Source organism: Schistocerca nitens, chromosome 9 (genome assembly GCF_023898315.1).
Source record: "Schistocerca nitens isolate TAMUIC-IGC-003100 chromosome 9, iqSchNite1.1, whole genome shotgun sequence".
In the NCBI taxonomy this organism is placed as follows: Eukaryota; Metazoa; Arthropoda; class Insecta; order Orthoptera; family Acrididae; genus Schistocerca; species Schistocerca nitens.
Window position 1 is genome coordinate 16121212 of NC_064622.1, and position 16305 is coordinate 16137516.

Genomic DNA, 16305 nt, shown 5'->3' on the forward strand with positions numbered 1-16305 from the left:
TACTCGCCCGCTATTAACATAATATACATTTTTCCCCACAGCCGCCCGACGTTGCAGAAAATACTTTAAGTTCTTATTTTCAGTACTACATCCGAGATCCAGAGCCAGGACTCCGACTACAATGTAGTGGTTAACGGAGGTAAGAAAAAATACTCTCGCGAGTGTGTGGGCCGCAATTGTAATCAATAACTAAAGATTTTTTGCTTTAAAGTGAATTGACTAGCCGAGGAAATTAATATGAAAAGTTTATTCCATTGTTCAACTTATATGCTCATGTTTTAAGATTCAGCCAGTCTTACTTTTATTAACGTAACAAATAATTTAAGATTAATATTGTTAAAAGGGAGAACTTCACGCAAGCATGTAATCGTAAATCAAAATTGAATGAAATATTTTTATTAAGGCCCACCACGTAAGTCGGCAAGAATCAAAATAATAATAATAATAATAATAATAATATATTAAATTACGACGGCCGACGGACGCGAGAGCATGCACGACATCGAGGGTTCGATCCTGTGATAGGGCGCATATTTTATTTGCTAATGTCATTCGGTATCCTAAATTTACAACATTTTGCAACGCTGAACATAACAAATACGTGGTTAGTCAAATTAGAAACAGACAGTTGAAACAAATGACCTGTTACAGGACAAAATAACTACAAAAACTATATCAATTTCGAGATGCTAAAGATGATAGCGCAGTACAATAACACAACATCTTCTTGTCATTTATACTACACGTAATATGAGCACTCAGACGTCGCACATTAGCAACCAGTGACTATAATAATGTCCATATTAATGACCGCATGACCTTCACAACAGAATACGTTGTCCTCAGAACAACAGATGCTCAAAGTGACCTCCCTGCACGTCCAAACATTGCGGCAACAGCCGGATCTTACAGCTCTGGACCCTTGAACACACGCCATCAATTCTTTCACATTCGTCGGCGGAATAGAGTACACGTGATCCTTCAGGTGTCCCTACAGGAAGAACTCCAGGGGATGTAGGTCAGGTGAACGCGGTGGCCATGCAACTGAACCTCCATGTCCGACGCATTTTCCTGGAAATGTTCTGTCCAAATACTGTCGCACATTAATTCCAGAGTGTGGAGGTGCACCATCCTGTTGGAACCATATTCTCTGCAGAACATGTAGTGGAACATATTCCAGCGCATAAGGCAGATTGTTTGATAGGAATACATGATACCTTCGCGCAGTTAACCCGTCAGGCAACACGTAAAGGCCAAAAGACCTGTCGCCCAATATTCCGGCCCAGACGTTGATACCAAATCGAACTTGATACCCATGATCGCAGGTGACTTGCGGGTTAACCTCACACCAATGATGGGCATTGTGCAGACTGATGACACCCTCACGAGTGAATGCTTCTTCATCCAACCATATTATGGTGTTCACAAAGCCATCGTTGGCTTCCTGTTCTTGTTGGAACCATTCACAGAATTGCATTCTCTGATGGCGATCTGCAGGATGCAGGTGTTGCTTGAAAGCATAACGATAGGGGTGCAGCCCATGCTCGCGCAGCAAGTTAACGACCGTGCGTTGCGAGACACGCAGGTGCCTTGCTACGCTACGTGGTCGTCGCTAAGGTTCTTGGTGTATGACCTCCAGAATAGCTTCCTCAGTAGCTGGAGTCCGTGGATGACCTCTGTCATGCGATGGTGGGAGGAGAGAACCTGACTCCCGAAGGTGCAGCTCCAGACGACGAAACGCATTTTTATCTGGATAGCATTGGCGAGGATACCTAACAGCATATTCACGAGCAATACCAGCCCGGTTATCAAGGGCCAGAAGCCTATCCAAATATTCATCGTTTGTGTATGCCATACATCTGCCACACTGGTTTAGAGGTTTACAATGAGAAAATTCCTTACGTCTATACATGTACATTGGAGTCGCCGCTCGCAACTAGTCCCTGTCTGGCGGACAGAGCATACAGTATAAACACGCCGTCAGTCCTGCGGGCTGGTCCACCTAACACGCATTACACCTTTGACAAATATTGCTCTGCATGATTCATCGCGACAGCACTAACTGTGAAATGTTTGGTTTCGAATTGCACTGCTTCCCTAACGGTAACAGACATGATGTTTCCACAATCCCATCGATAGAATAATAATAATAATAAAACATTGAGATACATACTAAACAACATGCGGTTATCTGACTCAATGTTGAAAGGCATAATTAGTGGGACCATGGTGATAACACATACAAATAGTAACCGAGTTTGGACAAGATTCACAAAGCACGTTCCCAGTCCTATTGGTAACGTAAGGCACCAACGATATGTAATGGACCTGAATGAGGCAACAATAATAGTTGGTACTAATGTATGGGACCATTGGGCAACGGTCTTGCCGCAGTGGATACACCGGTTCCCGTGAGATCACCGAAGTTAAGCTCTGTCGGGCGTGGCCGGCACTTGGATGGGTGACCATCCGGGCCACCATGCGCTGCTGCCATTTTTCGGGGTGCACTCAGCCTCGTGATGCCAATTGAGGAGCTACTCGACCGAATAGTAGCGGCTCCGGTCAAAGAAAACCATCATAAAGACTGGGAGAGCGATGTGCTGACCACACGCCCCTCCTACCTTCATTCTCAACTGAGGATGACACGGCGGTCGGATGATCCCGATGGGCCCCTTGTGGCCTGAAGAGGGAGTGCTTTTTATGGGACCGTTGGGGGAGGGTACAAAGAAAACATCCAGTAGATGAAATGGTGCGAATAAATTTACGCCCACGACGTGGAAAGGGCTTCTTTCAAAGCTGACCAATCTTCCATTTCTACCATTGTAGTATATAAGTGCAGATGTTTTCTAGAGGACCCGCTGCAATCGCTGTTGACGATTTCTGATGCCTGATACCGTACCACCTGGACTACATTTACCAAATAAAACAACATATACGTCAACCCAGGATCGAACTATCGACCTCGTGCACGCTAACTCAAAACTCTATTCACTGCACCAACTGTACGGCAGATTAACATGTGCTGACAGAGATAATTACCATACATGTGGTAACAGTGTTGCCAATTTGCCACTCTTTAACGTCCTTTTACTGCGGATGTACTCGCCACACGAAATTTTGTGACAGACGTTTTTTATCGCTGGTATGTGAGTAATCGCGCTGCGAAGCCCGAATTTCGCTTTATCATGTATATACGGCAGGTCGAATTGGTGGCGTAGCGGTAACAAATTATATACGGGAATATTCCTGGTGAATCAGTCTATCTATCAGTGAAAACTGCACCAATATCGCCACAGCAGTTCCTGTTAGCCTTTACACACAGACAGAAAGACACTCTGGGGGACTGTACTTTTGTGGTACGTAACGAAGATGTGTGCACTGATTGATCAAAAGCCGGCCGGAGGGGCCGAGCGGTTCTAGGCGCTACAGTCTGGAACCGCGCAACCACCACGGTCGCAGGTTCGAATCCTGCCTCGGGCATGGATGTCTGTGATGTCTTCAGGTTACTTAGGTTGAAGTAGTTCTAAGTTCTAGGGGACTGATGACCTCATCAGTTAAGTCCCATAGTGCTAGAGCCATTTGAACCATTTGATTGATCAAAAATATCTGTGTCAGCTTTTCGCCTTTATGAGAGCTCGAACTCTCCTGGGAATATTTTCAGTGAGGGATGTGGTTGTCTGCACAAGAATGGCAGCCCATTATCCCTCAAGATCTGAAACCAGAGGAAACTTTGTGTCAGCAAGAAAATGCACCCTGTCATAAAGGAGCCTGTGTGGGACAAAGGTTTGTAGAGAATGACATTCCTGAAGTTTTCTGGCCCACCCAGAGCCCCGACCCATTGGAATGCCTTTGAGATCAATCAGAACGTCGACGTCATTCCAGACCACAGAGTCCAAAATTTTAAGCACGTGGGTATAGGTTCAAATGGCTCTGAGCACTATGGGACTCAACTGCTGAGGTCATTAGTCCCCTAGAACTTAGAACTAGTTAAACCTAACTAACCTAAGGACATCACACACATCCATGCCCGAGGCAGGATTCGAACCTGCGACCGTAGCGGTCTTGCGGTTCCAGACTGCAGCGCCTTTAACCGCACGGCCACTTCGGCCGGCCGCACGTGGGTATAGTACCGAGTATTGTGGAGGCAGTGACAGCGGAAAAGAATGACAAAAGGAGGCAGTGTAGGCGAGAGAGGAACCACTGGCAGTGGGATGCACTGTAAATCTCAACGGGAGAAAAGGTTCAAAATGGCTCTGAGCACTATGGGACTTACCATCTGAGGTCATCAGTCCCCTAGAACTTAGAACTACTTAAACCTAACTAACCTAAGGACAGCACACACATCCATGCCCGAGGCAGGATTCGATGCTGCGACCGTAGCGGTCGCGCGGTTCCAAACTGAAGCGCCTAGAACAGCTCGGCCACCCTGGTCGGCGGAGAAAAGGAGACAGTGGGGGAGAGAGACGAGCACAGACAGTGGCAGTCAGAGGGAGTGAAAGCTCAAGTACGAAGAGAGGCTGGGAAAAAGAATTTAGAATATGTCTGCACGCCAAAATGTTTGGTGAGGAAGATGACATGAGAGTTGAGGCAGCCGGTTGCCCACTTTCCTATCAGAGCCTTTTAAAGAGGAAGGTATCCGCCTTTCTGTGTCCGACGGGAGCATTTTTCCGCTGACTCATATTACTTCGTCTACGCAAAACTTGCTTCTCTTTAGCTCTTCGTCTTTCAGTCTGACCCGTTAGTGTTCTTCTTCGACGCTTAGCCTAAAACAATATACACTACTGGCCATTAAAATTGCTAAACCAAGAAGAAATGCAGATGATAAACGGATATTCATTGGACAAATATATTATACTAGATCTGACATGAGATTACATTTTCAAGCAATTTAGATGCATAGATCCTGAGAAATCAGTACCCAGAACAACCACCTCTGGCCGTAATAACGGCCTCGATACGCCTGGGCATTGAGTCAAACAGAGGTTGGATGGCGTGTACAGGTACAGCTACCCATGCAGCTTCAACACGATACCACAGTTCATCAAGAGTAGTGACTGGCGTATTGTGACGAGCCAGTTGCTCGGCCACCATTGACCAGACGTTTTCAATTGGGGAGAGGTCTGGAGAATATGCTGGCCAGGGCAGCAGTGGAACATTTTCTGTATCCAGAAAGGCCCCTACAGGACCTGCAACATGCGGTCGTGCATTATCCTGCTCAAATGTAGGGTTACGCACGCATCGAATGAAGGGTAGAGGCAAGGGTCGTAACACGTCTGAAATGTAACGTCCACTGTTCAAAGTGCCGTCATTGCGAACAAGAGGTGACCGAGACGTGTAACCAGTGGCACCCCATACCATCAAACCGGGTGATACGCCAGTATGGCGATGACGAATACACGCTTCCAGCGAGCGTTCACCGCGATGTCGCCAAACACGGATGCGACCATCATGATGCTGTAAACAGAACCTGGATTCATCCGAAAAAATGACGTTTCGCCATTCGTGCACCCAGGTTCGTCGTTGAGTACACCTTCTCAGGCGCTCCTGTCTGTAATGCAGCGTCAAGTGTAACCGCAGCCATAGTCCATGTTGCTGCAAACGTCGTCGAACTGTTCGTGCAGATGGTTGTTGTCTTGCAAACGTCCCCATCTGTTGACTCAGGGATCGAGACGTGTCTGCGCGATCCGTTACAGCCATGCGGGTAAGATGCCTGTCATCTCGACTGCTAGTGATACGAGGCCGTTGGGATCCAGCACGGCGTTCCGTATTACCCTCCTGAACCCACCGATTCCATACTCCGATAACAGTCATCGGATCTCGACCAACGCGAGCAACAATGTCGCGAAACGATAAACCGCAATCGCGATAGGCTACAACCCGACCTTTATCAAAGTCGCAAACGTGATGGTACGCATTTCTCCTCCTTAGACGAGGTATCACAACAACTTTTCACCAGGCAACGTCGGTCAACTGCTGTTTGTGTTTGAGAAATCGGTTGGAAACTTTACTCATGTCAGGAGGTTGTAGGTGTCGCCACCGGCGCCAACCCTGTGTGAATGCTCTGAAAAGCTAATCATTTGCATATCACAGCATCTTCTTCCTGTCGGTTAAATTTCGCGTCTGTAGCACGTAATCTTCGTGGTGTCGCAATTTTAATGGCCAATAGTGTAGTTCACGGATAATAAGGTAAATCGTAGCTGCTCGCATCTCGTGGTCGTGCGGTAGCGTTCTCGCTTCCCACGCCCGGGTTCCCGGGTTCGATTCCCGGCGGGGTCAGGGATTTTCTCTGCCTCGAGATGGCTGGGTGTTGTGTGCTGTCCTTAGGTTAGTTAGGTTTAAGTAGTTCTAAGTTCTAGGGGACTGATGACCATAGATGTTAAGTCCCATAGTGCTCAGAGCCATTTTTGAAATCGTAGCTATTCAAAATGCCAAAATTGATAATTAGAAGTTTACTTGAAATTTTGTGGTAGCAATGGCAAATGAATACATATTCAGTTCCGTTTACTCGACGCCAGTAAACATGGTTATGTACAGTATGTGTTGCTCTGAAGGCGTCTTTACTGCGACGTTTTGTTTTCCGCTGCTGAAACATTAACAGGCTAGCAATTAGGGCACTGAAGTTGTCAGGCTACGTCAGCTGAACAATCCGCAACGTTTAAATATGAACGTCCGTGGAACGCGATTTCCTGAAACGTTATTACATTTGCACATCGTTTCTACCATAGCACGTTATCGGTAAGAGAAGTAGAACCTGATAGCAGCGAAAGAGGAAGAGGCAAACTTTTCTAATGTGTATGTCTGTTTCCTTTTACCTCTCTTAACGGCTACGTACATAAATTATTTTTTTGAGCACATTTATGGCAAAGTATCATTATATATATGTGTTTCGTTGACCTCCTTTAGGAATAATATTAAAAACCGGTCTTCAACTTTCAATGTTTACGTATTACTATTATGATTTTTCCTGTTACCAGTCCCGACAAATGTTACTATTATATTTTATTTTTTGCAGACCGCGCTCTTCAGACATTAGGAGTATAGAAGACACAAACTATACAACAACTCTACTTACTTAATTCAAATCCATACATTTGTTGTTGTTGTCTTCAGTCTAGAGACTGGGTTGATGCAGCTCTCCATGCTACTCTATCCTGTGCAAGTTTCTTCATCTCGCAGTACCTACTGCAACCTACATCCGTCTGAATCTGCTTGGTGTATTCATCTCTTGGTCTCCCTCTACGATTTTTACCCTCCACGCTGCCCTCCAATGCTAAATTTGTGATCCCTGGATGCCTCAGAATAGGCCCTTCCTACCGATCCCTTCTTCTAGTCAAGTTGTGCCACAAACTCCTCTTCTTCCCAATTCTATTCAATATCTCCTTATTAGTTATGTGATCTACCCATCTAATCTTCAGAATTCTTCTGTAGCACCACATTTCGAAAGCTTCTATTCTCTTCTTGTCTAAACTATTTATCGTCCATGTTTCACTTCCATACATGGCTACACTCCATAAAAATACTTTCAGAAACGACTTTCTGACTCTTAAATCTATACTCGATGTTAACAACTTTCTCCTCTTCAGAAAAGCTTTCCTTGCCATTCCCAGTCTACATTTTATATCCTCTCTACTTCGACCACCATCAGTTATTTTGCTCCCCAAATAGCAAAACTCCTTTACTACTTTAAATGTCTCATTTCCTAATCTAATACCCTCAGCATCACCCGATTTAATTCGACGACATTCCATTATCCTCGTTTTGCTTTTGTTGATGTTCATCTTATATCCTCCTTTCAAGACACTGTCCATTCCGTTCAGCTGCTCGTCCAGGTCCTTTTCTGTCTCTGACAGAATTACAATGTCATCGGCGAACCTCAAAGTTTTTATTTCTTCTCCATGGATTTTAATTTCTACTCCGAATTTTTCTTTTGTTTTCTTTACTGCTTGGTCAATATACAGATTGAATAACATCGGGGATATGCTACAACCTTGTCACACTCCCTTCCCGACCACTGCTTCCCTTTCGTGCCCCTCGACTCTTATAACTGCCATCTGGTTTCTGTACAAATTGAAAAGAGCCTTTCGTTCCCTGTATTATACCCCTGCCACCTTCAGAATTTGAAAGAGAGTATTCCAGTGAAAATTGTCAAAAGTTTTCTCTAAGTCTAGAAATGCTACAACTAAAATTCACCGAACAGTCCGCTCATAAAAAGTGGTGTAAGCTGAAGGGCAACATTTTTTTAATTTGTAATTAACTGTAGTTTAATTTAATAAATTAAATTTTCTCAGCTACCAATTACTACACACGGAAAATCTGAAGAAGAAGAAAAACAAACACGTATCGCTTCGCTATCTAACAAAATAAAACTTAGCACTAACACATATTTAGACCGATAGCAGTAAAAGACATTCCACTGAGTTCCTTCCATCAGGGAGCATAACGAAGAAAAGAAAAAAGACTCAATCGAATATGTCGTTCCTATCTTCAGTTGTAATCCTCAATGCGTACAATAATTATTGTTTTTTTTTTAGTGTCCCGAATTTTTCTTCCTGATAATTTTTCCATTGCGAACAAAACAAAATAAAAATCACTCATGTACACCATTCTAATCGTGATTTATGCTCAAAAACTCCGTAGAAAAAAGTACTTTCAGATTTTCCAGATTCTTGAAGTATTCCGGCAAACATTTCAGCTTGTCTAATACGATCTTTTTTTTTAAAAAAAAAAATTGGCCAAATCGGTCTAGCCGTTCTCAGTAGATGTGCTTACCAACGAACAGCAATATAGATCACTTTCACTCACTTTCATATAAAGAACACTATACGCAGATGTTTGGTATATACACATTCCGTCCCCAGGGCTAATCCCTGAAACTAACCATGCAAAATCCGTTACTCACCATGCCGAACCCGCGCAGATGCGTGACAAGGGCACGAAGAAAAGAAGAAAAAGATTTAAATACGTTTCCTGTATCTTTCTACCGCATTTTACTACTCAGGTTTCTCGAGATCAAACACGCGACCTTTCTCAAGTTACGTACCCATACCTACCACCTCGGCTTCCACCGGAATCACTTTTGAGTACATTGAACGCAATCGGCCGGTGAGACGGAGCCATTTTGACTGCACTAGTTTTCGCAAGCGTCAGGCGCCGTGGGCTGTGCCAACTTACTTCCATTGTGTGTGCAAAATACTCCGTCCCTCTTCAGCCCACGAATCTCGAGTTGTACTGAGGCTTCGCTACCGTTCAGTGAACCGTTTGGCCTCGCGCGGCCAGACAACTGACCTCACCAGATAGGCGAGCTCTGACCTGAACCACTCCAGATACGCGGGGGCACAGATAGCGAAACTGTCTCTGCCGTGGCATCCCAACAGTAGGCTCTGTGGTTTCATGCGATGCACTCGAAAGAGTCTTCCTGAGCGCTCCTCTAGAAATTCAAAAGTTCATTGTTGGTTTCGTTGTACAGTACCACTGCGACGGTCGACCTAAATTTAAAAAGTGTGTATAGGGTGGTCCATTGATCGTGACCGGGCCAAATATCTCACAAAATAAGCGTCAAACGAAAAAACTACAAAGAACGAAACTTGTCTAGCTCGAAGGGGGAAACCAGATGGCGCTATGGTTGGCCCGCTAGATGGCGCTGCCATAGGTCAAACGGATATCAACTGCGTTTTTTAAAATAGGAACCCCATTTTTATTTCATATTCGTGTAGTACGCAAAGAAATATGTATGTTTCAGTTGGACCACTTTTTTCGCTTTGTGATATATGGCGCTGTAATAGTCACAAACATATGGCTCACAATTTTAGACGAACAGTTGGTTACAGGTAGGTCTTTTAAATTAAAATACAGAACGTAGGTACGTTTGAACATTTTATGTCGGTTGTTCCAATGTGATACACATACCTTTGTGAACTTATCATTTCTGAGAACGCATGCTGTTACAGCGTGATTACCTGTAAATACCACATTAATGCAATAAATGCTCAAAGTGATGTCCGTCAACCTCAATGCATTTGGCAATACGTGTAACGACATTCCTCTCAACAGCGAGTAGTTCCCCTTCCGTAATGTTCGCACATGCATTGACAATGCGCTGACGCATGTGGTCAGGCGTTGTCGTGGATCACGACAGCAAATATCCTTCAACTTTCCCCACAGAAAGAAATCCGGGAACGTCAGATCCGGTGAACGTGCGGGCCATGGTATGGTGCTTCGACGACCAAACCACCAGTCACGAAATATGCTATTCAATACCGCTTCAACTGCACGCGAACTATGTGCCGGACATCCATTATGTTGGAAGTACATCGCCGTTCTGTCATGCAGTGAAAGATCTTTTAGTAACATCGGTAGAACATTACGTAGGAAATCAGCATACATTGCACCATTTAAATTGCCATCGATGAAATGGGGGCCAATGATCCTTCCTCCCATAATGCCGCATCATACATTAACCCGTCAAGGTCGCTGATGTTCCACTTGTCGCAGCTATCGTGGATTTTCCGTTGCCCAATACTGCATGCATATTATGCCGGTTTACGTTACCGCTGTTGGTGAATGACGCTTCGTCGCTAAAAAGAACGCGTGCAAAAAAAAATCTGTCATCACTCCGTAATTTCTCTTGTGCCCAGTGGCAGAACTGTACACGACGTTCAGAGTCGTCGCCATGCAATTCCTGGTGCATAGAAATATGGTACGCTTTCAATCGATGTTGATGTAGCAATCTCAACACCGAGGTTTTTGAGAATCCCGATTCTCGCGCAATTTGTCTACTACTGATGTGCGGATTAGCCGCGACAGCAGCTAAAACACCTACTTGGGCATCATCATTTCTTGCAGGTCGTGGTTGAAGTTTCACATGTGGCTGAACACTTCCTGTTTCCTTAAATAACGTAACTACCCGGCGAACGGTCCGGACACTTGGATGTTGTCGTCCAGGATACCGAGCAGCGTACATAGCACGTGCTCGTTGGGCATTTTAACCACAATAGCCATACATCAACACGATATCGACCTTTTCCGCAATTGGTAAACGGTCCATTTTAACACGGGTAATGTATCACGAAGCAAATAGCGTGCGCACTGGAGGAACGTTACGTGATACCACGTACTTATACGTTTGTGACTATTACAGCGCCATCTGTCACAAAGCGAAAAAAGTGGTCCAACTAAAACATTCATATTTCTTTACGTACTACACGAATATGTCAAAAAATTGGAGGTTACTATATAAAAAAAAAACGCAGTTGATATCCGTTTGACCTATGGCAGCGCCATCTAGTTGGCTAACCATAGCGCCATCTGGTTTCCCCCTTCAAGTTAGATGAGTTTCGTTCTTTGTAGTTTTTTCGTTTGACGCTTATTTCGTGAGATATTTGGCCCGGTCACTATCAATGGACCACGCTGTATAATCTTGTGATCAAGTAGTGACCTAATCTCGTTATGTTGCACTCTACCCTTACACAAGCATGCAAATATCAGGATCAGGAGAAATAAATAAACATCACTGTCTGACATTAAATATATTTACTTCAAGTATAAACAATGAGGCGACGAAAGTCGTGCTATAGCGACATGCACACATGCAGATGGCGGTAGTACGGCGTACACAAGGCATAAAACGGCGGTGTACTGGCGGATCTGTCATTCGGACTCAGGTGGTTCATATGAAAAGGTTTTCGACTACATTACGCCGCAGATGGGACTTAGCAGACGCTGGACGCGAAGTCGTAGGTGGAGCTAGGCTCATGGGACATTCCGTTTCGGAAATCGTTAGGAAGTTCAATATTCCGAGGTCCACAGTGTCAATAGTACGCCAAGAATACTAAATTTCTGGCGTTACCCCTCACCACAGACAATACAATGGCCGACGGCCTTCGCCCACGGACCGAGAGCAGCAGCGTTTAGGTAGAGCTGTCAGTGATAACAGACAAGCAACAGTGCTTGAAATAGCGGCAGAAATTAATGTGGGGCGTACGACGAACGCATCCGTTAGGACAGTGCTGCGAAATATAGCGTTAATGGGCTGTGGCAGCAGTCGACCGACGCGAGTGCCTTTGCTAAGGCCATGTGCTACGTGAGCGACAGGAATGCTGTGCGAAAAGGAATGCTGTGCATGAAATTTACAAAGGGACGAATCTCCTTGGAGAATTTCATAAGTATCGTCAACTAGAAGATCACCGGACAAATTCTTCGAATACACGTGAATGAGCAGAGGAGCACTCGACTATCTCATCGATAAATTAAATGAGAATGTTTTTTTACATGATCAAGACCTTTTAACAGCCAATAAATGCGGAGGGATAACTATTACATGACTGACTACGCTAAATACAAATATAAGCCCACAAATTGATGCTGGTGAACAGCAGCTAGCTGTGGTCTAGTGGTAGCGGTTACAGTTCAGAATTACGTGTTTGGGAAAGGTCGTGCGTTCAATCTGTGGCTGCATTTATATTTTTACTGACTCAGTTACGATTCTGTATATGTATACTGGTTACACTGCATCGCTAAGTATATTTTTAAGGTCTTGCCAAAGAACTTGATCTTCACAGCTATCCCAGCATGTCACACGCGTTTAATTCCTAATAAATTACAATGAACCATGAAATTTTACAGATATTTGATGTTGCGAACGTAATTCATCAGCAGTCAGTGTTAAGGCCAAGCGTTTCAATTACTCTAAATAGTCTGTAAAAGTAAATCTTCCAAAATTTGTTAAAAGAAAGTCAAATTTTTTGTGTAATGATTTGTCTCAAAGTATGAAATAAAAAATATTAGGGAAACGTTTGGTGCACCTCATTTTCTATTCATGATTTCAAACATCATTCAAAGGCACGTAGAACGTTTCTCTGATCTACTTATTTCTTTTACACAAACCATTTCATAAAATATTCGACAGATTTCTTCCATTTTTGAATTTCAAGTTTTATTCAGAAAGCATGATCTTACTGACTTCTCATTTGCCTTCCTAAAGTACTTGATTCGAATGAAGCCTTTTTGACATTTAAATGCCGCACCAATGCATCTTTTCATGTGCAAAATAGCTAGGCCTTGAACAGATTAAATTTTTGACACTTCATTTACAGCAGCTGTTAGTGAAATATTTCAATTTTTCCTCTGCTTATTAAGTTTTCGTTCATTTCCCTGATTATTTTCAAGCAGTTAAATATTTTCATGCCAAACTAGACTTCATGCTGGTCACTTTCATGCCCCGTTTACCTGTTTCTCTCCCTTCGTTTGGCTATGAAAATTTGAACAAAACCTCATGGTGTAAGTTATAGGAAGTCTTGTTTTCGCTCAGCTCACGCATTTACAAAAACGTATCGAGTGTTAATCATATGATAAAACAGTCCTTTCTGCGTGCTGTCATTTACAAAATTCGTCATTTCGATATCTTGAAACTTTCATGAGATACGACGATTTTTACGACCACTTGATTCCCGACGCGCAAGAAAGGTTCGGACGCGCCGCGAGCGACCCGTCCACGGATATAACAACCAAGATCTCAACAACGAAAAGAGATATCATTCCGGTGTCAACTTTATATACAAGTTAGATACATTGATTACATTTCATACACAATAATGTATGGCCGTAAATGAACTACACGGAAAGTCTACACAATGTGATTTTACCTCTGCAAATTCTTAAAAATCTTGTGCTGCCATGTACTCAATTTCGTGCAGCACAGTAACTATGACAAATAGCGAAAGTAAATTCTGACCTTTATCATTTAAGGATATCAAACTATAGGTTGCGGAAGAATCAAATTTTTTTTTCACCGAATAGTTTTCTTAAAATCGGATGTTAAGTAATTCATAGCTGCCGTGTCGTCCACTCGACTGCTTTACCAAGAAGGAACGTGGCTGTTGCTCTGTGTCGCGTGTGCTGCAGTGACAAGATTCAAAGACGTTTGAATTCCAACGTCGGCAGTTGAAGCGGAAGACAGGCAGCGTCACAGATGTCGCTCATGTAGGACACTTCCGTAACCACACCTGCGGTTGTGTTTTGTCGCCTGCAGCTGTCGCGCGCTGTCGCTCGGTTCTGTCGCTCGGTTCTGTCGCTCACGTAGGACACGGCCTAACAGCACGACATCGCCTGCAGCGCCTCCCCTGGGCTCGCGACCACATCGGTTGGACGCTAGACGACTGGGAAACCGTACCCTGGTCAGGTGAGTCCCGATTTCAGTTGATAAGAGCTGACGGTAGGGTTCGAGTGTAGTGCAGGCCCCACAGAGGCACGGACACAACTTGTCAACGAGGCACTGTGCAAGCTGGTGGTGGCTCCATAGTGGTGTGGGCTGAGTTTACATGGAATGTACTGCGTCCTCTGGTACAACTGAACTTATCACTGACTGGATTATGTTTGGCTACTTCAAGACCATTTCCAACCATGTTCACAAATAAAGATGGAATTTTTATAGATACAGTGAAAGGGTTCTGTTGCCACCTTTCATTAGCCCAGTAGCCCATTTTCACTAGTATTTCTCTTTCCTTTCCTTGTTTCTCTTTTCTCATAACTCTCATAGTGGTGTGATTGAATGAATGTGGTTGTGTGTCACGTTTCTAGACGGTGGCGTAGTCTGCTGCAGAAAGTCTGCGATAGTCATACAGATTCAGCAGCAGTTGTACAGAATAGCCAACTCTCGCAGTGATCAAGTAGGCAAAGAGGTTTGCGCTACTTGTGAGAAATCCACCTGCGTCAGGCTGGTGGCGGAAATGGCATCTTTGGGTTTTCCGGGCCACGCGGAGTGTGCAGGAGGCTGGAGAAGGAAAAGGGAGGCAGTCTGCCGCCGGTACGGGAAGCGTCCACAGCTGTGCTCCAGTCGAAGAAGGGTGAGTTAGACTGACCACGTGGCGCGTTCTTACTTGGCGAGAGGAGAGCTGTTAGCTTTTGGTCTCGCTTTTCAACTCTGAAAGATTGCTTGCCTTGTCGCAGCAAGGAATACAAAACTTTGGCAGATTTTTCTTTTAGAAAATTTCTATAGCAGACTTGGATCCGCCGGAAGAGCGCCACACAAAGGTGTCGATAAGAAGTGAGCACTCGCTCCTGTATGAATGTCTGTTTGCCTTCAGCTGTGTCTCTATAAGCTTTTATTTTCCTAAATATCAATAGCTTTGCCTTCTCGTAAAATTTCCTTGCTTTATGTGACTTTCGTCCGTGGGGAGCCAACCACGTGGTTGAACATTAGAGTTTGTTGGGTTAGGCCAGCCGCAGTGGTATCGCGGTTCTAGGCGCTCAGTCCGGAACCGCGCGACTGCTACGGTCGCAGGTTCGAATCCTGCCTCGGGCATGGATGTGTGTGATGTCCTTAGGTTAGTTAGGTTTAAGTAGTTCTAAGTTCTAGGGGACTAATGACCACAGATGTTAAGTCCCATAGTGCTCAGAGCCATTTTTTGTTGGGTTACCGTCATCACTAACTGTCCTATCTCATGTTTGTTCTAAAGAATGTTAACTGTTCATGATTGTGTGATGTGATATTGTTGCAACTTGGCCACGATACCTAGAAATTGCGTCTCCACGAACCACGTGGGCACGCAGGTGTACTGCGAAACGTGTACCGTTTCACGAGTTATTGCGATCAGTTATCAGGCAACAGCAGTTGTATGAATGATTCACACCACTGATATTAGGTGTAGATTATAACGGTGAATGTGTCGATGCTTTTCTTTAATGTTTTAGGAATTAATGTTATCAGGAATTGTGTACATGCCTCACATCCATTTCTTAGGAATAAATGATTTTATCCACAATTTTCTCTTGTACTCCGAGGTTACTTTTTGCACCTAAGCCACTCACCTCATAGCTGTCCCGTTAGCACATCCAACGCGTTTCCTTTCGCAGAGGTCCACTGATTAGTTTCCGCTTTTATTTTAAAACAAATGCTTTAGATTAACTCTTATTTTCAGGTGTGTTGCTGGCAGCTGATCTTCTGCACAGTGTTCATGCATTTTCTATTTTATTTTAAATGTCTGATTCTCGTGAACAGTCCACGGGCAATACTATTAATTACATTGCATCCCATATGAACGACATCACAACGTATGCATTTTTATGAGTTTTTGGTCTGTGATCAAATTAATTTATTTTCCGATTCGGCCAAACCTTTGATTAGTTGTATGGTTACAATCGGTGGCGACCCTAATCTTCTCACGTTAATTTCACAATCAATAAGCATTTCCATTCCCAATAATAACGTAATAACCCGTAGAATCAGGTCAGTTACAACAGTGCCCCATGTCACCGGACACATCTGTTCGTGATTGGTTTGAAGAACATTCTGCACAGTTCGAGTGAATC

The 16305-nt window shown here is 44.0% G+C and overlaps 1 protein-coding gene and 1 pseudogene across 33 annotated transcripts in view; one reads left to right on the plus strand and one right to left on the minus strand.

Moving 5' to 3' along the window:
• LOC126203013 (UDP-glycosyltransferase UGT5-like) overlaps nt 1–16305 on the minus strand; it is a 972471-nt gene that overhangs the window by 474867 nt on the left and 481299 nt on the right. The window contains exon 1 of one of the 33 annotated variants that reach the window (XM_049937252.1): nt 9172–9251. The exons of 31 other annotated variants lie outside the window; for them this stretch is intronic. In XM_049937252.1, coding sequence (XP_049793209.1) covers nt 9172–9177 — 6 coding nt within the window. In that variant the 5' untranslated portion in view covers nt 9178–9251. Of the gene's footprint in view, nt 1–9171; nt 9252–16305 lie in introns of those variants that run through there. One more of the 33 variants, XM_049937249.1, reaches the window with a different exon arrangement.
• Nucleotides 2376–2493, plus strand: LOC126204588 (5S ribosomal RNA; annotated as a pseudogene).